Source organism: Ostrinia nubilalis, chromosome 10, assembly GCF_963855985.1.
Source record: "Ostrinia nubilalis chromosome 10, ilOstNubi1.1, whole genome shotgun sequence".
Taxonomy (NCBI): domain Eukaryota; kingdom Metazoa; phylum Arthropoda; class Insecta; order Lepidoptera; family Crambidae; genus Ostrinia; species Ostrinia nubilalis.
This window is the reverse complement of record NC_087097.1, coordinates 6,657,801-6,681,388: the sequence shown is the minus strand read 5'-3', so window position 1 is coordinate 6,681,388 and position 23,588 is coordinate 6,657,801. Positions and strand designations below refer to the sequence as shown.

The 23,588-nt window shown below is 38.2% G+C and overlaps 4 protein-coding genes across 4 annotated transcripts; 2 read left to right on the top strand and 2 right to left on the bottom strand.

The window, feature by feature from the left end:
- Nucleotides 1-2,146: 2,146 nt before the first annotated feature.
- LOC135075728 (uncharacterized) lies at nucleotides 2,147-4,987 on the bottom strand. Its single transcript, XM_063970185.1, has 5 exons — nucleotides 4,719-4,987; nucleotides 4,423-4,556; nucleotides 4,235-4,292; nucleotides 2,476-4,155; nucleotides 2,147-2,392 (listed from the first exon to the last, which is right to left on the bottom strand). The coding sequence occupies exons 1-5, from the start codon at nucleotides 4,843-4,845 to the stop codon at nucleotides 2,262-2,264; spliced, it is 2,130 nt and encodes a 709-aa protein (XP_063826255.1). The 5' UTR covers nucleotides 4,846-4,987; the 3' UTR covers nucleotides 2,147-2,261.
- A 361-nt stretch (nucleotides 4,988-5,348) lies between these two features.
- Nucleotides 5,349-13,824, top strand: LOC135075423 (uncharacterized). The gene is made up of 9 exons (XM_063969864.1): nucleotides 5,349-5,636; nucleotides 5,910-5,984; nucleotides 6,173-6,282; nucleotides 8,396-8,578; nucleotides 9,789-9,866; nucleotides 10,405-10,563; nucleotides 10,786-10,854; nucleotides 11,627-11,716; nucleotides 13,729-13,824. The coding sequence occupies exons 1-9, from the start codon at nucleotides 5,480-5,482 to the stop codon at nucleotides 13,822-13,824; spliced, it is 1,017 nt and encodes a 338-aa protein (XP_063825934.1). The 5' UTR covers nucleotides 5,349-5,479.
- Nucleotides 13,825-14,736: 912 nt separating this feature from the next.
- LOC135075544 (malate dehydrogenase, mitochondrial-like) lies at nucleotides 14,737-20,058 on the bottom strand. Its single transcript, XM_063969966.1, has 8 exons — nucleotides 19,793-20,058; nucleotides 19,397-19,560; nucleotides 18,941-19,048; nucleotides 18,362-18,625; nucleotides 17,780-17,998; nucleotides 17,339-17,464; nucleotides 16,963-17,109; nucleotides 14,737-15,176 (listed from the first exon to the last, which is right to left on the bottom strand). The coding sequence occupies exons 1-8, from the start codon at nucleotides 19,968-19,970 to the stop codon at nucleotides 14,979-14,981; spliced, it is 1,404 nt and encodes a 467-aa protein (XP_063826036.1). The 5' UTR covers nucleotides 19,971-20,058; the 3' UTR covers nucleotides 14,737-14,978.
- Nucleotides 20,059-20,496: 438 nt separating this feature from the next.
- On the top strand, nucleotides 20,497-22,557 carry LOC135075422 (gustatory receptor 68a). Its single transcript, XM_063969863.1, has 4 exons — nucleotides 20,497-21,477; nucleotides 21,584-21,652; nucleotides 22,167-22,256; nucleotides 22,498-22,557. Exons 1-4 carry the CDS (start codon nucleotides 20,497-20,499, stop codon nucleotides 22,555-22,557), a joined length of 1,200 nt encoding a protein of 399 aa, XP_063825933.1.
- The last annotated feature ends 1,031 nt before the right edge of the window (nucleotides 22,558-23,588 follow it).

The following is a 23,588-nucleotide window of genomic DNA, read 5'->3' as shown; positions in this document are numbered from 1 at the left end:
GACTCGGGTTACCGAATAGTATTTATTGCTTAGGAGTAAACAAGAACTAGAAAATTGTTTTATAGGTATCATAAGATCATTTTACTTACATTTTGGCGGGCTGTAGTGAACATACAGGCCATTCTTCTTAGTTGAACGTTCCGCTAACCATTTCTTTACACTTTCCATGAGTAGTCAGATTTACATTATAACTCTAAAACATGTAAAATTTTAACAGAAATTAAAGTAAAATAGATTATGGTGTTTTAAAAATACAATAGGTATTTATGAATTTTCTGGTTAATAGTGCATGAAGAATAAAATGTCAGTTGCCATTGTATCTACTTATTTGAAACCAAAAGTAAAAAGCAAAGCACAAGGCAATTTAAAATGACAAAGACATCTAAAGTGGTGGTCTATTTTAAAGATAAATAAGTTAGTATGGCGGATAAATCGATTTTATAGTTTCCAGTGGGCACGATCGAAAATGCTAGTTATAAAATATTTACGGCTCGTCCGACTAACACCGATGTGCCTGTGGCCTACTATTGAGGTTTCAATTGTTAAACACCACCGATTTCAATTTTAGATTAAAATGTAATGCATTGGTAACTAGCTTTTAAGATTTACCCTTACACACAAACTGAAATAAACAAGATCTGCAAATAAACTGTGTACCTACCTAAAAAACAAACAAAACATCTGAGTCTGGAAATAATACTTTTAAAAATGACACGACAGAATACTAATTTAATTCATAACTAATGATGCTAATGAGTAGATAATAAAGGAAAATTCCATAACGGAATGGTCTCCAAGCAATTTCTATCAATTACCTTGCTCCCATATACCACACCCACGTTTTACCTAGAAATACACTTTTCCAACCCACTTCAAACGACCCACTAATTATAAAACTTTTAAATTTTATTCCTTTGCTTTATTATTGTTTTTGTGATAAAAAACAAGTATAATGTTTGCAGTTTGTCTGCAGACTGATGGTATAAGAAGGACATGAGTAAACGCAGCTGTTGCGGCCGCGTGAGACGTCCACAAATGGTACAACCCTCCTTGCAAGTATCGTGAATATTGTATGACCATTATTTTATTGGGAATTTAATTTTGTTTTGTTCAATATCGACTTTTTGTAGAGCTTCTTGGCTCTAATTGGCCAGTGGTATTATGATGCTAAATGAATCGCCAATAGTCATCATTGTAGGTTTTTTCTTGGCTGCATTTTCGTTTTTATCTATTGAATAGGTTACTTATCTATCGTAAAGTTATTCCTGATTTAGTGGAGTATTGCTTTTACAACCGAGGTCTCATGTTTGATTCCCGCTAAATATAAAGAATTGTGTCAAGAAAAAATGTGTTCGTGTTGGTCTGATTGGATATAAGAAATATTCTTGTACTTATTTAAATAAAAAAGTATGAATAATCCCTGTGTAGTAGACATTATTGGCGCCTTGTAATATGGCCAAAAAAAGTAGAGAGTAGAGTTTCCTGAAAATTAAGTTTTACAATTTTATACGAAACTCGTTTCCTCTTAAACAAACTGAGTTGATGTTGGAATAACTAAAACGGTACAACTATAAGTAAAACTGTACTAAACTGCAAAGTTACCGAAAAATTTTAAAGAGCACAACTTCACATACCCTCTGTACATGATTCAGCTGTAATTTAAATAAAAAACATCTAGTGTGAACACAAAGCTGCTGACATGGTAATTGATGGTCCCACGATGCGGCATGATTTGGCTTGAAAGAACCGTTCTACGCATAGTTGATGAAGCCTTTGTGTGTAGGTAACTTTAATTAATGGAGATTAAATCCCGACGAAGTGCTTATTATCATTAAGGAATCAAACTTTCTGAAATCATTTTACAGATTGGATTGGGTATAGGTAGGAGAAATAGAGGCTATATTTTCTCCAGAGCGACTCAAACTTTGGAACCATAATAATAATAACACAGCAACTTAGAATTACGTGTTGACGTAATATTTTTAAGCGATGTTACAGTTATTTACTGTCACTTGTGGAGATGGTATTGGATTTAACTACATGCTGTTATGTTTCACTAATGAGCAGTCAGGTGCGGAAAACGTGATATTTCACACGTTGGACGTTGTTAGCTATTTTCTACGCTATAGTGTACAAAGAAACCACCTTGTATGATGTTAATTATATTTTACAAGTTTATAAAGAGTAAAAGGGCAAATAAAACGTTTATGACAGAGTAAAGTCGGCTAATTGGTCAAGTGTGCAGAAGTAGGTCAACATCGTTAACGTTTTCCGTTCATTTCTTGAGAGCTGTTGGACAATGTTATGTTTATGTTAAAACCGATGTCCTTCTTCAAGTTAGTTTTGGAGTTCTGAGGTTCAATATTGTCCGAAGTTTCCGTCGAATTTTGAGCTACAAAAAGTAAACACATTAGCACACTTAATCTATGACCTACTTAATTGTACATTAGTAATAAATTATTTACGAGCACATACCATTATTAAGTTGGACATTTAATATCCGATGGTAAAGTTCATTGAACTTCTTCTGGCGTTTTACATTGGAGGGAGTGCGGACTACTAGTGTCGGTAAAAGAATGTAATGTTCCAAATCTGGACCTTCTTTAAACTGATATTTTCGACGCGATGTTTCCTTCTTGACGACTAGTCTAGGATTTTTAGATGGTTGCTTACAAGTGGACAGACTGCTTCCACTAGTAAAGTTTTGTGAACCTTCGCGTTTAGATGTTGCTGGCTGGGCATCTATGTTTCTATCTGTCTTTATATTATTCGAGGTATGATAACAACATGTAGCTTCCCTATTAGCTGGTGATCGAGGTAAAGCATAGCTGGTACCGGGAACACTGTCTTCCGGCTTGAACCGTCGATTTTGCCGCATGTCGGGGAACATGAATCGATCGTGGCTTCGGGGAGTTCTACGAGCACTTCGATCCTCCCAGCGTCTATCAGACATCATAGCGCTAGCTGCATTGTGATCACTAATTGCTAGATCCTTTTCATCGTTGGCTTCCCTGTTTTTATGACTGGCAACTATAATGTCCCCAGTCTTGCCGACCGGTCTACAGCTCTCATGACGATGGTTCAGTTTTACAATTCGATAATGTCGACGTCTTCTTCTTTCAACGTGAGCTACTCGTTCTCTTAGTAAGTTGTCGATTAAACGTTGCAATTCGCATCTTGTGCTGTACCTCTCTGGGTGTGGCACTCGACGACCTAGTCGTGCATTTGGCCAGTGAGTCCGACAAACGTCTTCCCAGATAATATCACTTAGTACCGCTTCTCTTGAAGGTGTGAGCTTAATGCCGTCATCACGTGGAGCAAATTCACCTTGAGCTAAATAGTGAACAGTGTCCATCAATCTATAATCCCGAACGGGGTTGAGTTTATGTCGGATTTTGTGAACTCTTTCTGCTGCCATTTTAGGAATATCATCTCGTTTACAAGGAACTGACGCGCACTGCCGCCGACCTCTAGCTGTGATTCCATCGTAAGTTGTAAAATCCCGCCCATATTGTTCAGAATTATGTTCCTTTTCTAAAGTTGTGGCTTTGCTAGGAGACAACGGCGCAGTTTGTTGGGCGTATCGTTGGAACGCTGATGTTTCTGGAATGTGACTGTATTGTTCTATGTAGCTACAACCCGGGCGTCCTGTCCCAGACGTCGCTCTCATAATGTTATCTTTGGATTCTTCATCTGACGAAGACAAAGGCACGTTAGGGTTCATCGAACGAAAAACCATTTCTTGTCTTAGAATCTTACGTTCTAGATGGTCTATTCTTTTGTATAATTTGTTTAGTGTACTAGTAGAAGGCAAAACTGTGTTTTCATCAGACGATGTGTTAGTGTATATCAAAGTTGCGATATCAATTTTATTAGTTTTAATTTTCGATTGCTCTGGTTTTGCGTCAGTCTTGGGAAGATTCATAGTTAGTTGAGGCTGAGTGTAAATGTAGCATTTTTCTGCAGATCTTTTTTTAGCATTGTAGACCATCTGAGGCGGGGTCTGGGGTTGTGAACATTTCGAGACGGTTGTGGAAGATTCTACCTGATTAGTGGTTGAGGACTCGTTGGTCAATTCAGTTTCACTTTTAGTGCTGACGTTCCCGTGACTATCAGCTGATTGGTTTACAACGTCAAAATCATCCTCACTGTAATCTGCAACAAACGTCTAATTCAGTTAGGTATCTATTTTAATTATTATTTAAATACTATTACTAAAATTACTAAGACTTACGAGTGGTGAATGACGGGTGGTCTCCTATGCCCAAACGAGAACCTGATTTGTCTGATCCCTGAAAATATAAATACATTATGTGTGCATAATACAGTGTGCAAATAAACAAATACATAAAACATGTTATTGATAACAATGTCTTTGTTTATTTTGTTTTTGTAATATGTCTGTATATTGGCTTCACATACCTTTTTAGAACAGAAACGACTCTTTTCAGCTATGTAAATAGTCTTGATGGCAGGCGGTGCCCGAGGTTTTATGGACACCAGAACCCTTTGCGATGATTGTCGACGCGTCCGATTCTTCGGGAATATTTCTAGATCTGAGGAAGAAGTTATCTTTTTAAAGTAGACATAGAAGGAAGGTTCAGTAGGGAGAATCTGGGAATGATATCTTCGACACTTAACTGACAGTTAATACAAATTTATTACCACAACAGAAGCCATGAGAGACTACTGCTACAAGTTCTAGAGTTCTAGATTACCTAGTAGAAGTGGCTTTTTAGGAGAATGTGAACTTTTGATAAAGGAATCGTAGTCAACTTCACGCAACAATTTTTCTTCTTTGATGGATATTAACTTCTTCTTAGATGGAGACTGATTATTTTCCATCACATCTTATTTTCCTTCTTCCGGGCATAGTTTTATAAAATAACGCCGCGTTGACTACAAAATGTGATGGTTTGTACGATAATTTAGAAGAGAAGAAAATTTTACATTATCCTGACAGATGCAAAAATTGACATCATTTTGTTCTTTCTAGTGGTCTAGAATTTATGGCTACATTGCAATAAAAACTTATTTTGCTCTCATAAAGTAAGCATGAAATCAGCTGTTCGATTTTTTTGTTATAATAAAACTAAGGTAGGGTAGGATTAATTAAAACTAGATAAGCATGCTAACAGTATAGTGTAGAGACAAGATAGTGCAATTTCAAAGTTACACTTGACTTGTATGAATTACTTCTATTAATTTTATTATTATAACATTCAGATTGTTAATAATAACTGTAAAAAGCATTGACAAAAAATCACAATACACCTTTAAAGTGACTAAAAACTTTTCCATGAAAAACCATTTCGAAAATGGAAGAGTCGCAAAACAAGAAAGTTGTCTGTCAAAATTTACAAAGAGTGACGTTTCGCCCATTTGTAATTTTCATAAAAATTGTTTGCCGATTGTCTGGTGACAAATTCGTTAAGTTTTAGGGCATATAGTACGTATGGATGGTTAAGTATTAGTGAGGATGTCGGAGCAAGATAAAAAAAGTGGCGGGAGTGGGGGTTCTGTGGTGATGGTGGAGAAGTCTGCTTCGAGCAGGCACAAGCCGTATCGCCCCACGGAGTTGCAGGACGAGCCCGCGCCGGACTTACACAAGCGCTCCAAAGCGCCTGCGGTTCCTTGTAAGAATTTCAGCTTAAAAACCGCGTCTAGCGTAACATTTTCCGACACCATATTGAAGCCGATTACATTTTGCAAGTGTTACGCTGGACGTGATTGACAGTGTTGACGTATTTAGACGCCATTCACATTCGTTTTGTTGATCAATAAAATAGGCTCAATTAAATCTCCCAAAGTTGAAAAAAATATCTGAACGTTAACAACACTTTGCAAAATTTGGCCAGGCTATAATATCTCATTGAATGTAATGTTATTTTTAAATTTTCTGTTTTTAGCCGTGGCAGAAGAACTGAAAGATACAACCGTTTCCGAGACACCCGCCACAGTAGACCGAATGGAATGCGAGCGCGGTGAGATTCCAATTACTGTAATTATAACGTTTAAATCTGAACACCTTTTAAAGACCTTATTTCGACAACTGAGTGTCTGCGAAGTGCCAATTTAACAGGAGTCATTTAAGGACTTCTAAAATTCAAATCTAATAAATGTATAATACCTTGAAATTCGGTAAAATCAGAGCACATTTTTTAAATCGCAGCTATGTCCTCTGAAAAACACATGCATGTGCCGAAGAACATATCCTCCACTGGCAAGAGACGAGGCAACTCGCCGGAGGAGATCACAATGGTCTCTCTTGATGCTAATAAGGTGATTTTTGTGTTCAGTCTCTTATATTCTTAAGTTGTCTAAATATAAGTTAGTTACAATTTTTTTTTGTTTGGCCAGTGTATATTTAATGTATTATTATACTGGTTAAAGCTTTTTTAAAAGGCGGGGTCATCAAACTTATCAGTTTTTTCGTTGAAAATGGTATTTATCGTGACATGAATGGCTAGAGCAATTTGGCTTGCTTGCGTGTCCAGCCGGAATCATAAAGCTCGGTAGTTATTATGTAATTGATATAGGAAATGCTAATACAAAGTAAAAATATTTTTAAGTTTCAAAAAATATTGAAATTCCTAAAATACTTTATTTTAAAAGAATGTATTTATGTGATTGACAGTTCCATCTTGCTACGACGTAGCTCGTAGCATAATACGAGCGTAGTATATAGGCCAGTAGAATTAAACACAAAAATTGATTAAATCGGAAATAATTCCTACAAAAGATTTTTTTGCTTTAATGGCTTCATTGGTTGCTCATTAAGACTCTCCTAAGTTTTCGACTTCGACGGAGTTGTGCTTAAGTGGTGGGGGGCCCCGAAAGCGGCGTTTTTTCGGTTTTCCGGTTATACCGCGTAAAGGACTTACCCTATCGAAAAGTGGTCTTCATGACGGTTAAAGGGCACTTAATCCTGCATTGAATAAGACCAAATTCATATGTTTTGGACAAACCGTTCTCGCGCTAAAGTTCGGCAAAGTAGAAAATATACGTATAATTAATGACCCTCTCCATGTCCAATGGCTTGTTACCCACATGCTTCCAAGCCTTGTAAAGGGTCGCCTTAATCAGTGTAACCCTAACAAGGCTCACGAGTTTGATTCGCTTATCCTTGTTCGTCCCAGCCGTTCCTTAACTGCGGTTGCTGCACCTCTTCCTGACACTCTCCTGAACGACTCTGTGTTACCTAATGTGGCTGCCTCTCTTCCTTGTACCCTCCTGTACGATTGCATTGCTTAGCTATAATATGCCTGGTCCAAGGTTCGACGCCACAAAATCAACTTTGTACACGTGAAAATAGTTTAAGTACTATTTTCCGTGCTTGCAACATTTTTCTTTACTGCTTCGCCTCTATTAGTCGTAGAGTGATTGTATATATCCTATAGCCTTCCTCAATGTATGAGCTATTCAACACAAAAATGATGATTTCAATCAAACTAGTAATTCTTTAGATTAGCGCGTTCAAACAAACAATCAAAAAACTCTTCAGCGTTTTAATATGAACTTGTTGTTGTTGATTTTTGGCGTCGAACCTTAGACCAGGCATACGGCTAGGCAACGTAGTCATGCAGGAGGATACAAGGAAGAGGGGCAGCCACAGTAGGTAACACAGAGTCGTTCAGGTGAGTGCCAGGAAGAGGTGCAGCAACCGCAGTTAAGGAACGGCTGGGACGAACAAGGATAGGCGCATCAAGCTCGTAAGCCTTGATAGGGTTACACTGGTTGAGGTGGCCCTTTTCAAGACTTGGAAGCCTGTGGGTAACAAACCATTGGACGTGGAGAGGGTCATTAATTATACGTATATTTTCTACTTTGCCGAACATTAGCGCGAGAACGGTTTGTCCAAAACATATGAATTTGGTCTTATTCAATGCAGGATTAAGTGCCCTTCAACCGTCATGAAGACCACTTTTTGATAGGGTAAGTCCTTTACGCGGTATAACCGGAAAACCGAAAAAATGCCTCTTTCGGGGGCCCCCACCACTTAAGCACAACTCCGTCGAAGTCGAAAACCTAGGAGAGTCTTAATGGGCAACCAATGAAGCCATTAAAACAATAAAATCTTTTGTAGGAATTATTTCCGATTTAAAAGCTAATTCTACTGGACTAATAGTAAAACCGTAGTACGAGTTTTGCATTCAAATCATAATGCTTGGTACATGTTTGTTTACACCGAATGTACACAACAAAAAATAATTAGTAATTAATGATGAACAATGTCTGATGACGTGACGATATTCTGAATAAAATTAATATTGCTTGAACCTTTCGAACCGGAAACTTATGGAACCCTAAACTATTATCGCATTCCATACCGAACGAATATCAGCACGCTATCCAGGTATTCGTCAATACTCATTGACGTGAATCATGCTTGCAGAGAGATACTATCGCACCACCAGCGCCAATTCCTGTCCAAGTTGAAAAAGTAGTCTCTGAGGCCTCAGGCCTGGAGGCCGTCGGGAAGATGGACGAGGAGAAAAAGGCAGACGACGACAGCATAACAGAGGAAATTACAGACTTGCGGACCCCCGAAGCGGCGGTCAAAGAACACTCTGAATGGGTAAGCTTAGTAAAATTCTTTATTTTCCATTTCATCTTTTTAGACTGAAAACAACTTCCATGTTTTATAAATTAATATTGACATAAATTATTAACATGTTGCACAGACCGGCACTTTCAGTCTTAAGACTTGATTAAGGCGAAGATGATAGTGTCAAAGCGAACAAGGAATTTAGTTTTTGTATCGGAAATTGTCAATCATTGATTTCAAAACACATAAGTTAGCATGCATGCATAATTGACCGAAATGAAACTTACGAAAGGTGCCATCTCAATAAATCAAGCGCGGTAGCCCGCACGTTATCATGTCTAATTAGATTTACGGGTTACACAAAATAATGTTGATTGATAATGTTGTTTGTTTATAGTCCGACGATGAAGAGGCGGGCGGGCTGCCGCGCAGCGAATCGCGCGCGTCGCGCGTCTCCCGCGCAATGCGCCAGCTGTTCTGCTGCGGCGTCGCACACCATGCCCCCTCCGAGGAGGAGATCCCACCCCGTGAATTCAGCGCTCTGTAAACCTGCACCCGCTCGTCACCAAACATCGGCATCGTGCCCCGTACCGACCATGTCATCGCAGCTGGCCATTTCTGGTCGTCGCGTTCGGTGTCGTCACTTGTTTCTTCCGCGTCACAGACCACGGAACGTCAGAACTCGATCGTCGCGTTCTATGTCGTCACGTCACTTGTGATTTCCGGGCCATAGATCGCCGAAAAGCTTTAGAAACCGGTTATATGGAAACATGCTTTTGAGAGGCCGAATGCGTAGTGTGCAAATCCTGCAGCCCTCTACCGCGTATAGCGAAGGTCTAAGTGAGAAGCTCTACCTACAGTTAACAATTAGTGTAGACGCCATGTCGGCGATCAGGAATGGCCAGCTAGACATGAGAAACGTTCGTTGTTGTGATATTCTGCGCGTGTATCTAGTTGTATATAAAATTTCTAAAAAAACAATTGTTCTTTTTTTTGGTTCCTGTAATGAATTGTGTAAGAGTCGTTGGCATGTCAATATATTGGATGTGAATTGCAATTTTTCATTTTTTTAATTTCTTACACTTAACTTACTCATTAGGTACTGATAAGTAGATCGCATATTATGTCCATTATCGTACTCACACATAAGTAAAAACACAGTCACATACACACAGTATGGCTCTGAAAGTGAACTTTGTAATCATTTAAAGCCATTTAACACTATAATTGAACTTTCCAGCCATCCTACTCTGCTAATATAAAGAAAAAGGAAATTTCTTGGAAGGATAGCGAATACTTGGACAATGTGCGACTTGAGGTAAAGCTTTCTGATACAAAAAATAACTTACAAGGAAACACAAACTATATTACTAATTTGAAACGGCGTTTACCCGTGGTCCCCCCAACATGTCCCCAGAAAGTCTATTCTTTTTTACATCAATTTTAATTAAAAAATAATTGGAAATAAAATAAAATATAATAAATTTTCTTCTTGGAATAAAATTGAAAGTAAAGGATGATGGGCACAAATGTATGGAAAGTGGTACCCGCTCCAATAGCCATAACCAATTATATTTCAAAAGGCCTTTAGATGTAGGAAAATGTCTGCTATGCCAGTTCTAATTAATAATTATAGATTTTTTTATAATTATACCTAGGTGACATGCAACGTTTACCACTGTGCGGTGGGACTATGGTTAAAATAAATTACCCGTAGACCCACTGGCAAAAATTGTTCAGAACGGTGGGACAACGGGTAAAAAAAATTACCCGTGGACCCACCAGGGGGACATGTTGGGGGGACCACGGGTAAACGCCGATTTACAGCTGCTGAAGAGACTTTGTTATTTTAATAGGGCATTAGCGCCAAAGCTACGCGATGCCAATCTATCTTTCGAGATTTGAACGCCAAGAGTCAAGCTGCTATTCTGGAGAGGAAGCCATCAATTGGTCCATGTTTCAAGCCTAGAATGCTCTATGGAGGCCCATCTGGTATTACTATCTGTGTGCCGAAGGTAGGTAACAAACACAAATTAAAGTTCAAGTTCATTCTAGTAAAGGACGCTTTCCACTGGGAACATGTGTTTCACTAATGAGAGAATGATATTTATGCCACGTTACTCCGCAAACCATACAACGTGGTATGCTCCTAGTGAGTTCCGTCCTTTTCTAGATAGTTACCTGCTGCTACCTATATTAATGTGTGTAGGTAACTACGAGTACTTCTAATTTTACAGAAATCAATAAGGACTATGAAAGAAGAGTTTAATCCCATACAGTCAGTAATTGATTTTAATGTTTCCAAGGTGAGTATTATATCATCTATCTATACTTATAATAAATCTGTAGAGAAGTCAATTCTGTACATGAAATATATTTTCAAAATAACTATCAGGGGGTAATTAGTGATCGATACTGATGCCAAAAATGCAATCAGTAAAATTTTTGTCTGTCTATCTGTCTGTCTGTCTGTCTGTCTGTCTGTATGTTCCTTATAGAAAGAAAAACTACTCTACGGATTTTAACGAAACTTGGTACAATTATTCTTCATACTCCTGGGCAGGTTATAGTATACTTAGGAATTCCCACGGGAACGGGAATGGGAATTAGCGGGAAAATCCTTTTGTATGAAAAATCTAAACCGCTTAAGTGAGACGCTTGAAATTTGGCATGCAAGTATCTTAGTAAACTTAAAGCTTAGTTACAACAGGATATTGCAAAATTCCCATGGGAACGGGAGTTAGCGAGAAAAAGCATTTATGAAAAAATCTAAACCGCGTAAGATAGATGAAGGGGGTAAAACGGGATCCACGCGTACGAAGTCGCGGGCGGCCGCTAGTTCGTACATATTTGTAGAGTTCAAAAAGTTAAATTTTTCTTTTCTTTAATTAAGGCATACGGTATAAGGAAAACAACAAGATACATTCTTCAGAATACCTTTTTCCAACTAAGTCTAAAGCCGAAACTGCCCACTCCTTGGCGTAGCTTTCTGTAGCATTGACGAGACTTCGTCGGCTCACGGTGACGCTTCCGATTTTGATTTTGATTAGTTTCGACTCATCTATGATTATCTTACAGAAAGCGGTAACAAAGTCTACACCTCACATCATCAGTACCAAACAAGTTCCCAAGAAAACGCCAATGAAACTGGAGAAGGAAGCTTTAAAGGTATTCTAATTTATCTGAAAATATTTCTATCATTCTGTATGTATGTATGTATCTATATCACTCTCCTCCATTAGGGATATTCGTTATACATCGATGTATTGAAAACATCGATGTTTACAATGCGATACATCGAATGGATTTGAAAAGCTATTGAAATACTCGATGTATCGATGTTTTTAAGTTTTCAGTGTTAAAACATCGAATCGATGATAACCAATTAAAATTTCATAAAACTCAAGTCTGACCACTAAAATTTTACTTATACGGACAACCCAACGTGTATTTTAAAAATGTTGGCAACACTGCGTACGAGTGCAGCAGTGTTGTTCTTGATACGGCAATTGCCGTAATATACGGCATTCAGGCATCTTAGGCACCATAAATACGGTATACGGCAGCACTTTGATTACCGTATCAAAATATACGGCAATTGAGTAAAGTAGAGTTTTATGAGTTTTAGTAAATAAAAAATAAATATTTCGTCTAATGGAACGCAAAAACTTGTAAACCATAGATGAAGTAGAAGCGCCACGAAAAGAAACGCCAAAAATGCAACCTTATCTCCGAGATTTTAATGCCTAAAATCGTTATTTCCTCATTTTGGTAGATTCTTCACTTTTATTCGGGTAGGTTCTTGGACTAAATTATTCAAAACCTTAAAAAGTGAAGAATAAAATAAGTAAGTTTAAAAGTAGTATACGCATAGTACATAATACATCACTTGTATTTTTTTTAATTTAAACCTTCCAAATAAACATTTTATACAATACGGCAATTTTCTTAGTTTTCCTTAAAAATCCGGCAATTTTAGAATTAGAATACGGCAACCCTAAATTTGACAGGAACAACACTGGAGTGCAGTGAGTAGTGTCTCTAGTGACAATAAAAAAAAATCTGTTATGTCAATGTCGCGTCACGCGTGTCGGTTGGCGAGTTTGTTTGTGTCAATCAACAAAGAAATAGGCTGAAAGGCAAACGTTTAAATAAACTATTGTTTTTGCAAAGTCTTCCAAAAGAACACTGGAAATACTTAGGATATAACAAACTTATAAAAATAAATGCGGATGTTTTTTTTGTTCTTACTTTAATATACAGTGTGAGTCACGTTAAAGTGTACATATGAAAATAGATGAAACTAGACCTATTTTTATCGACAAAAAAGAGGTCAATTTTTTTTGAGATTTTTTAAAAAAATTATAGAATTTTTTTTCTTCCAATTACTTATTGTAATGTTTTTATTTGAAATCTAACTTGTCTTTATCAAAATTACAAATCTAGAGCCATTTTCAGTTTCGTTGTTAACGAAGCGTTGAATGGCGCGCCAGGAGAGGCTTTGATCATTGCAAACGTTGTGATAGGGATAAAGACATGCGATTTATGGTTTTACGAAGGTAATACGATAGAAAACAATACAAAGTAATAAAAATAGGGTTAAAGGCGCATTTTTTGGAGAAATTTATCAAATAACCAAAAAAACACGAATTTAAAAGCAGATTTTTTTCAAAAAGTATCATTTTTTATTATTTGTTGGCCTTTTTTGTGTATTTTTTTAGTATCGCCTGTTATTTAGCATTATTACTGTATTTTATCAGGATATACCGCTTAGTTTAAAAGTTATTACGTTATTATTTACAATAAGTAATTGGAAGAAAAAAAATTTTATAAATTTTTTTATAAAAAATTAAAAAAAAAATTTACCTCTTTTTTTGTCGATAAAAATAGGTCTAGTTTCATCTATTTTCATATGTACACTTTAACATGACTCACACTGTATAATGAAGATTTTATTTAATAATACAATGCTTAAATTAGTGGATTATAAAAAATCTTAAAAAAGTACTCGATTTATACAAAACATCGATGTTTTCTTCCAATACATCGAAAGAAATCGATGTACAGTTTCAATATATCGAATCGAAAAAACATCGATGTTTTTTCAAAGTCCCCTATCCTCCATACTCTTGTACAAGTTAGTTTAGTAGTTTGTTACTGTTTTTTGTTTTGTATTGCAGATTGATGATGATCAACAGCATATCAAGTTTCTTGGTGTTCTTCGAACTAAACTGGACAATATGAGTGGCAGAATCAGAAATTTACTCAACATGTGATATCTGGGCTTTTTTTTAAATAAAATTATTGAGTTTTATAAACTAAGTGAAATTAAACAGTTTACATATTTTTTATATTAAAATATATTTTGGTTTTATAACAGGTTTCATTTTATAACAGCACCTAAACGCAGACTTTACATCAAAACTAGTAATACTAATGTTTATGTTACAGGAAATGTATGAAATCCGTCATTGTATACAATTCCTAGGAATTGTGTATAAGTCCTAAAATCACCCGGAAATGTGTGATGTAAATTATATTAGACACATTTCCTAGGAAAATTACACATTTCCTAAACAGCAATCGGAAATGTAATTAAGATATTTTTTTTTACACAAAATTATTTTTATTACGCCACTTTTTGTTCTCCGAAACTTAAATGGCGCTACCGCGCCGCGGCAGCTGTGTATGTGTAAGGTCGCAAGTTTAACCTAACCTAACCGAGACTTTGTTATCCAGCTACAGGAGTACTAAAACCTTCATGTCAATAATAGTTTAATAAAAGAGATGTTAAAATTAGGGATTTCCAATACTTCAGCGTAATATGCGTGATGCCGAAAGAAAGGTATAATAGTGCGAAAACAACTGTCAGGCTAAACAATAATAATTGTGAGTTAAAAGTACCTATCGGCCAATGTGGTTTGGCTAAATGAAATTTTAGGCGTACCGAGGGACACCCGATCACGCGACCGCGCTTGTGCCGCTTAGTTTTATACATTTCCTAATACAATATTGGAATTCTATAAAATTCCTAGGAAAAGTATACATTTCCTAGGATATGTGCGTATTAAAAAATCTCTGAAGCAATATTTTATACATTTCCTAAATAGCTTCGGAATTGTATACATTTCCTAGGAATAGTATACAATTCCTAGAATTCATACATTTCCTGTAACATTTACACCAATGTTTCATGAACTCAGATAAAATACCATTTTGATGTTACCCATTACAGTAGGAACAATTACATACAGAAGATGTACCTTTGAAAATAGCTGAGATAAACAAACAAATTAAAAAAGCTGTTGAATCCAATCTTCAACATGAACTTTCAAAAGAAAGAAAATTTTCACAGACACTAAAAATTTGCCTGATTTCTTCTCTGGTGGTATTGGCTGCTTCTCTTACATTTTTATCATGTGTTGGCATTTTAGCACGGGTCTTTCGCCCTGTCGCGTATTTCCTTCTCTATAGCGACACTGCGTGGCACTTGGCATATGTGGCAGGCGCTGCCCTTGACCGGCATTTGGTGCGTGAGGTTGGACGCGCGCGCCGAGTCGTAGTCAACGGGCCGTGGTCGCCAGCACAGCTCCGTGGAACCGCACTTGCAAGTCATCTCGCGACATATCTGTAACAGATGATCACACTTTAATATCGGTATACAATAAATGTAGTAGCGCGACGGTAAAGTCGTTTAACTTCAATACATGTATCATGGACGGTTTCGTAGTCTCGTAGCATGTAGCTGAGATTTTAGTTAGTGGTCGAACGAATAAGACAGTCACATGGTGTAGCTCGTGGGCAGCAAGAACGATACGATAGGCTTGCATTAAATAAAACTCAGAAATGTCGTAGTCTTTGTAGCCTCGTAGCACCTATTGTAGCGGCGTAATACATTGTAGCTGTGTAGCATATTGTGGCATCGTAGCACATTGTCATTGTGGCCTCGTAGCGCATATTGTAGCCTTGTAGCGCCTATCGTAGTAAAATGACGTTCTGAAAAGTTTCATAACGTACCGAAACTAGGTACTCGTCGCGGCACGAGTCAGGGCAGCAGACACAAGTCCCGGCGTTTACCCGTGGTCCCCCCAACATGTCCCCCTGGTGGGTCCACGGGTAATTTTTTTTACCCGTTGTCCCACCGTTCTAAACAGTTTTTGTCAATGCCAATGTTCTAATTTATTTTGGGGACATGTTGGGGGGACCACGGGTAAACGCCGCAAGTCCAGTTGGATTACATGTTCGTAGCCTCGTAGTACTTAAGTAGCCTTGTAGCACCTATCGTAGCGTCGTAGCATCTATCGTCCAACTGGTCATTGCCATTGCATTCAGTAGCACTACATAACGTACCGAGGCTAGGTATTCGTCGCGGCATGAGTCTGGGCAGTCGCAGGTCCAGGTGGTGGGCGACTCGCACGCGCATGGCACCATGGGCAAAATGCATGTTCGTAGCCTCGTAGCACATAATTATGTAGTTTCGTAGCTCGTATCGTAGCGTCGTAGCATCTATCGTCCAATCCAACTGTCATTTCAATTGCATTCAGTATCAAAGCACTACATAACGTACCGAGGCTAAGTACTCGTCGTGGCACGAGTCGGGGCAGTCGCAGGTCCAGTTGGTGGGCGGCACGCACGGCACGATTACGTGTAGCAGAAGGCCGTCTATGCACAGGAATGCCGTAGTCTCTATTCGTAGCCTTGTAGCATCTAGGCAGCAGCCTGTCTTCCTGAAAAGTACTTCTAGTGCAGCCCTACCGTATCGTGGCGTATGTAGTGACATTACATACCGAGGCTAGGTACTCGTCGCGGCACGAGTCGGGGCAGTCGCAGGTCCTGTTGGTGGGCGGCTCGCACGAGCATGTCACGATGGGCGGCGTGTAACACGTGTCAAATTACATGTTCGTAGCTTCGTAGTACTAAAGTAGCCTTGTAGCACTTATCGTAGCGTCGTAGCACCTATCGTCCAACTGGTCATTGCCATTGCATTCAGTAGCACTACATAACGTACCGAGGCTAGGTATTCGTCGCGGCATGAGTCTGGGCAGTCGCAGGTCCAGGTGGTGGGCGACTCGCACGCGCATGGCACCATGGGCAAAATGCATGTTCGTAGCCTCGTAGCACATAATTATGTAGTTTCGTAGCTCGTATCGTAGCGTCGTAGCATCTATCGTCCAATCCAACTGTCATTTCAATTGCATTCAGTATCAAAGCACTACATCACGTACCGAGGCTAGGTATTCGTCGCGGCATGAGTCTGGGCAGTCGCAGGTCCAGTTGGTGGGCGACTCGCACGCGCATGGCACCATGGGCAAAATGCATGTTCGTAGCTTCGTAGCACTTACCGTAGCGTCGTAGCATCTATCTTCCAACTGTCATTTCAATTGCATTCTGTATCAAAGCACTACATAACGTACCGAGGCTAAGTACTCGTCGCGGCACGAGTCGGGGCAGTCGCAGGTCCAGTTGGTGGGCGGCACGCACGGCACGATGGGCGGCGTGAAGCACGTGCCCGGGTGCGCGTAGCACGACGGGCAGCAGCAGTGAGTGCACATTGTGTACACCTGGAAATAATACCGTGGGAAATTCATGATTAAGAAAGGAACAACATTCCCGTAGAGACCTCTCGTGGTAAGCTTAATAATATCTTGTGTTACGGGTGGGTTCATCACAATATCCCAGCGGCGGCAGGGTTTCTACCAGTTCCTCGGATCTCGAGTCGGTCAGTCCGAGGTCACCTTTGCTTATTGGTTATAAGAAGTTCTTTCTAAAATTTTTCTTTCAAATACTTACTAGCCATATCGCTCGGCATATTTCGTTCCTCACGTATGGAAGGCAGTTGCACAGCAAGCAATTTTCAAACTTTGTAAGCTCCGGAATTCCAAGATTCTTTTCAACGCCTGACGGTCCCAATATAACCTGAAATACGCAATTATTATTAGTGTTACAACAATTGATTGACTGCTACTTTTTTAAACTGCTGGCCAGCAGAATGGCCTCCTTTAGATTTTGAATAATCATTATCATCATCATCATTTCAGCTACATGACGTCCACTGCTGAACGTAAGTCTCCCCCAATGACTTCCACATCGCACGGTTGGTAGCGGCCTGCATCCAATAATATAATTTTGAATAATATACCTCTGTAAAATACAGTTTTTATATTAACCGACACCATCATTCAATGTCATAAAGAACACTCCGTAATATTATCCCTATAATGCTGCTCTTACCTCGCTAGCAAAGAATTGGCAGTCCGGCGCACACGTTCCCATGCTGTCTACATAAGCGCACTGCACCACGTCCTTCTGCCCCTGCAGGCCCTTCACCACGTTTATAGTAGTTCGCGCCACTGCATACGCGCCGGCCAGACAAGCCGTCTCTGTGCAGCAGCCCTTAGCAGCACAAACGGCCTCGTTACCGCTCATTATGCATGACGTCACACATTCCACCTGGAATTTTGAATTCTAGGGATATTTTCCTTGGGTGTTTACACATACATAATAAATACTTGCATAATCATTTAGCTAAGAGAACAAAATTAGTGTCATCAAAGGCACTATTCAAAAATTGGCATAATTATAAGGCGCTATACGTCATGTGAGCTGGTATGCTTTAGCAGTACCTTTTGGTTTAATTTTCCTTTTTGGTTGTAGCACGACACTTTTAATGTAAACGTGTACTAAAGACCAATAATTTTAGATTCAATAAGGAAGAAAAACCGAGAAAAAATAAGAAGAGCTTTTATTGTAATTCCAATTAAAAACGCTTTTTCTCTAACTACTGAAAAAAGTCAGACTCTCTCACTCTCTCACCTGTTCCTGGGTCATCGTGCACGGATGTACAGCAGCAGACAGCACCGGCACCATCGTATTCGGCGTGGCACCTCCCACCACCGGCACTCGTACCGCCTCTGGTGGCGCTCGCAGGAAATCGGCGAGCACAGTGTTCGCGCGAACACAGTTCAGTTCGACGCACCCGAGCAGCCGCCGAGGGTTGTACACCCCACGCAGCCGCTGGATCTCGCTCACTAGAGGCACCATGCTTTCGACCGGCTCGGTTGCCACTATTGTGAAACACTGGAAATAAGAAAAAAATATTTATTTGATGCCCAAATGCTAAAAACGGAAAATTATGTACGAATATTGATTAAATATTAATTAGACCAACCATTGCAGAATCTGAATTTTCATTCTGAAAATTGAGTTATTCAGACTTAATACATCGGCAATATTGCTTGCCAAACGATCGACGAAACGTGATTTGAAAACACGTTTTACTAATCAGAAACGTTATCAAATAATATGTTGTTTTACTAAGGATTTTATACACGCTACGAACCTCGGGCCTTTATAGAATTAGTTGGAAATACAATATATATAATATACACTTACCGTCGGACAGGTGTTGCATATCTGCAGTGCGATCTCTGTCACGACAGGCGAGCTATGTTCAAAAGTGTCACATCTGTCTCTTGCCACAATAACGACCACTTTGGAATCCTGAAAACGAAATTGTTATCCCAATTGTACAATTCCGTATAAAAGGTGAACTTAATGCTTTATGGCATCCTCTGCCAATCAACATTAAGGTCATACAAAAAATTTTTGCAGCCGTGTATGGAAGTGATTTTACTGTCTAGTTTTTGGATAATGATTTGAATAACACTGTATGTGTTATATGTTAGGTATTTTGAATGTTACCTGTTTTAGTACACCATGAAGGTATTGCAGTATTTTTAGTGCACTTAAAACATTATTAAAATCCACTTTCACTAGAGTATCACTTTCAGCAACTACAGAAACTTGGGGACAGTTCCAATTAACTTTTATACCATAGTGCAAATCTACCTGCAACGCGTCACACAGCATGTGCCGGCCCGAGTACGAAGAAACCTTGCATTTGGTGTCCACGTGACTGAGTTCCATGCCATACCCACAGGTGGCGCACATGTCGTACAGAGCGATCTCATCCAGCAACGGACATTGCTTCAGCAGGAGCGCCAAAGGTTGACCTTGAAGAGGACCATAAGTTTTATGAGAAATTCGCAAAAGATCTATTTCAGGCCATGGGGTTCATTATTAACTGCTATTAATCACAACACGCATACGATACGTAGCTAAAAGATTTGGCCGCCCTAAAATGGTTGGTTGGTGGAACTCGCGAACAAATCTCGAATTACAGGCTCAAATTGGAAGTGTTTTCTCTATTTACGTTAATGCCACTTTAGTAAAAGTATTGATTACCTGTGCATCCAGCTGCTCCACAAATAGTGACTTTCATCCCAGCAGGGCAGGTGCTGTAACACCTGCCTCTCTGTCTGCACGACTTGCGGTTGAAACGGTTCCATGCCTCGTTCGATAACACGTTCCTCACGACTTGTCTGGATCGGCACACAGCCCAAATAGCTCTACAAACTTGCATTTTTTTCGTAATTTTATATGTTTTATTATTTTTTTTTATGTTTCACTAGAATTTATTCTTACAACAACATAGGGTTAACGCTTGACAATTTGATAAATTTTGACCTTGTCACAGTCATTTCTTATGGCGTTTATTCTTCTTTGAAACAGGCTTTATTTAAAAAAATGATCCATTTATTAAAGAGCTAGAATATAGAAGAAAGAAAGAAAAATATTTTTATTTAGTCCAAAGTTATTTATATAGGTCGTTTTCAAACTCTTATTACGTAAATAATTAGGTAGTCAGATAATTACCTATCTGGGATGTTAGTTACGATGCCGTAGCACTTGAATTTACATCACTGCTCATTATAATGTCTTACTGATTGGTATTTAATTGTGGTATTTTGCATTTGGACACGAACTCCGTATGAATAAATAATAAGAGCGATGTTATCACCTGAATAGTCGTACGCTCGCATATTGTAATGACTGCACCGTATCGCAGTAGTAGCACTTCATAGATTCAGATTTTGTGTGGCGCGAAAATGTTTTTACAACTTCGAAAGTTATTTTCCTCTAAAAATGACAGTTTCCCGACATTACTGGAAATATTCAAGCCTATTTACGTGGTGTGCCGCGTAGTAGGACTCTTCCCGTATAATGTTAAATTCAAAACAAAACACTGCACTATTGTTCACCGCTCGATCTACCCAAACAGTTTGCGTGCCATTACTGCACTGCTACTCTTGTTTGTGCATAACGTTATACAAGTCCGCGATATTGCCCTAATAATGAACGAAAAAGACAGTGCAATAGTGACTCAGATTAATTACATAGTAGAAATGGTACTCCTCGTAGCAGCTTGTATTACTGCATACTGCAGTGTTTACATGTATCGCTACAAAATTGTTGATATCCTCAATTCATTGGCGTCTGCTTGGGTTGAACATCCGACTACAAAAAATAGCATCCTAAAGGACCTTAGAGCTCACGTCAGATTATCCCTATGGTGCCTCTTTATGCTACTGATGTTGCAGCTATCTGTGAACTTTTCACGGAAAGACGGCGTTTGGGTGATGTATAAAGTTATCATGATCTTCATTTATCCTCAAATGTTACAGTTTCTAGTGATAGTAATGTACTACGTTTTAGTGCTCATGGTGGTAGCTTTACTGAGTAACCTGAATGCCGTTCTTGAGACTTTGGGGAGTAGGAGAATTTTCGTTGGTGGATTTAGAAGTTCAGAAACAAAGCTCACTGTACTGGATCTGGCCACAATCGAGACGCTGTTTGTGAAGGTTGTTGAAATAAAACGAAATATTAATGAATCATTCCAAGCGACGATTCTGATTACCTCGATGCAATCCTTCCATGCTATCGTCAGCGAAGCCCACATCATATACCATGGTACACTAGTATCGAGAACTCTTAACACACACGAAATCATCAACTTTTCTTTATGGATTGTGTTCCAGTGGATTAAAATTTATGCGTTAGCTCACTCTGGAGACCGTCTGAAAGTTGAGGCAAGTATTTCGAGCAAGTAGGTATACTTATAAGATAGGGACTCCTTAAACTAATTTGATACAATTCATCAATTTATCTAAATTCATATTTTTGTATTATTTTTAGACCCTCAAAATAGGCCAGACTCTTCACAGTATTCCCATGGAAAAACATGATATGAGATCGCTGTTAGAGGTATGTTAGACTAAGTAGGTACCTATGCCGGTTTAAATGTTACACATTATCAAAATCCCACTAATATTTCATCGAATTGACCGCTAACGGAAGAGATTTGCGACCATAATATACTAAATTACTTTACTAAAATAAAATCAGAACGTTGCGACATTGGGGTAACTTTACTCTATCGCACTGGGGTAGTACTGTTAGAGGTATGATTGTCGATTAATTAAATAAATAAAAAACAAATTGTTGCGGCGCCATATGCACTAAAACACTTTAGTTAGGTACAATCAACAGCACATCAGACTATAGCATTTTTGTTGCAAAGTCTCACTTGTTCATTACCTAAGAGGCCACTGTGCTTTATGTGCCGTCTTCTGTACCTGCTTACCTAGTCGTAACGACTAAACAAACATTACACCTACCTAACTTAACGCTTATAAAAACCGGGGTGCACCTAAGTAATAAGCTAATAAATGTAAACAAACTGAGTAAGTAAATGTTGAAGATGCTGTCCTTCTTTCAGACACAGCACTTTAATTCGTTGATGACTTACCAATCTACTGATATAACGGTCTACGGATATTTTCCACTCGACGCCAGTTTAATGTTCCAGGTAAATTAAAAATACGACAAATATTATAGTAGTCATACCTACATAAGCAGTTATTTTAATGTTGTTTATGGTACAATTCTCAACAAAAAATAATAAATTTAAAAACTTGCTTCCAAAACAGTATAGTGAGTAGGTATTACTTAATTATTCAGATGTATGAAATAATTATCGATAGCAAAAAAACGCAAACGCTTTTCTTTTTAAATGTACCTATTAATATTCTGTTTTTCACTTGTTACAGATAGTTGCTTCTACTGCAATGTACTTAATTATTTTGGTCCAGTTCGATAAGAAATCGTAAAGATATTTATTTAGGTACAATAATAATTATCTAAAAAAAAAAGATTATATTACCTAGTTAATTTCTTTTAAATAAAAAAGAGCTCTTTAACTATTGAGCTGTTTTCTTACGTAATAATAAAACTAGAGAATTTTGATGTTTTGTTAGCGTTTATTATGATTAAATTAATGTGAATATCAATCAAAGTATCAAGTGTTAACATTTTATTTTTATCATATCCTATAAAATTTCAAATGTGTTTTTAATTAAACAACTTAGGTGTACAGGTAGGTACTTACTTAAAAACATGTTTATTTCGAACCAGGGTCCAATGTTAGTCACAATGTAAGCTTAAACTATCAATATCATTACCATTATACAGGGTGGAATTTTGTAATGCCACCTGGAGGGAAAGTACTCTTAATACTGTAGATAGAAAATTTTACTCAAAGGAAACATTCCTTTATTTTTGAAAAGAAATAGAACTGCATTCAAAGATTTTCAAAAATTTGCTTGCCATACTCAGGAATCGGGGAGGCCTTTGTCCAGCAGTGGACGTCATTTGGCTGAAACGAACGAACGAACGAACGAACTCAGGAATCGAACCAACTAAAATCTGCTAAAAATTACACCCTGTATTTTTATTGCATCGATCGTTAGGGTAAGGTATAAGGATGAAATCTCTCTGACAAACTTGATTAATCAAGTGAAAGGAAAACCATGAAATCTTACATTATTTTAACTATTTACAGAAAATTGTACGGCATGGTAGAGAATTTTCGAAAAAATTTTGGAAATCTTTGAATGCAGTTCTATTTCTTTTCAAAAATAAAGGAATGTTTTCTTTGAGTAGAATTTTCTATCTACATTATTAAGAGTACTTTTCCTCCAGGTGGCATTACAAAATTCCACCCTGTATAGTATAAAACAAAGTCGCTTTCAGCTGTCTGTCTGTATGTATGCTTATAATCTTTAAAAGCACGCAACGGATTTTGATGCGGTTTTTTTATATTAGATACCTAAAGTGATTCAAGAGGAAAGTTTTTAAGTAC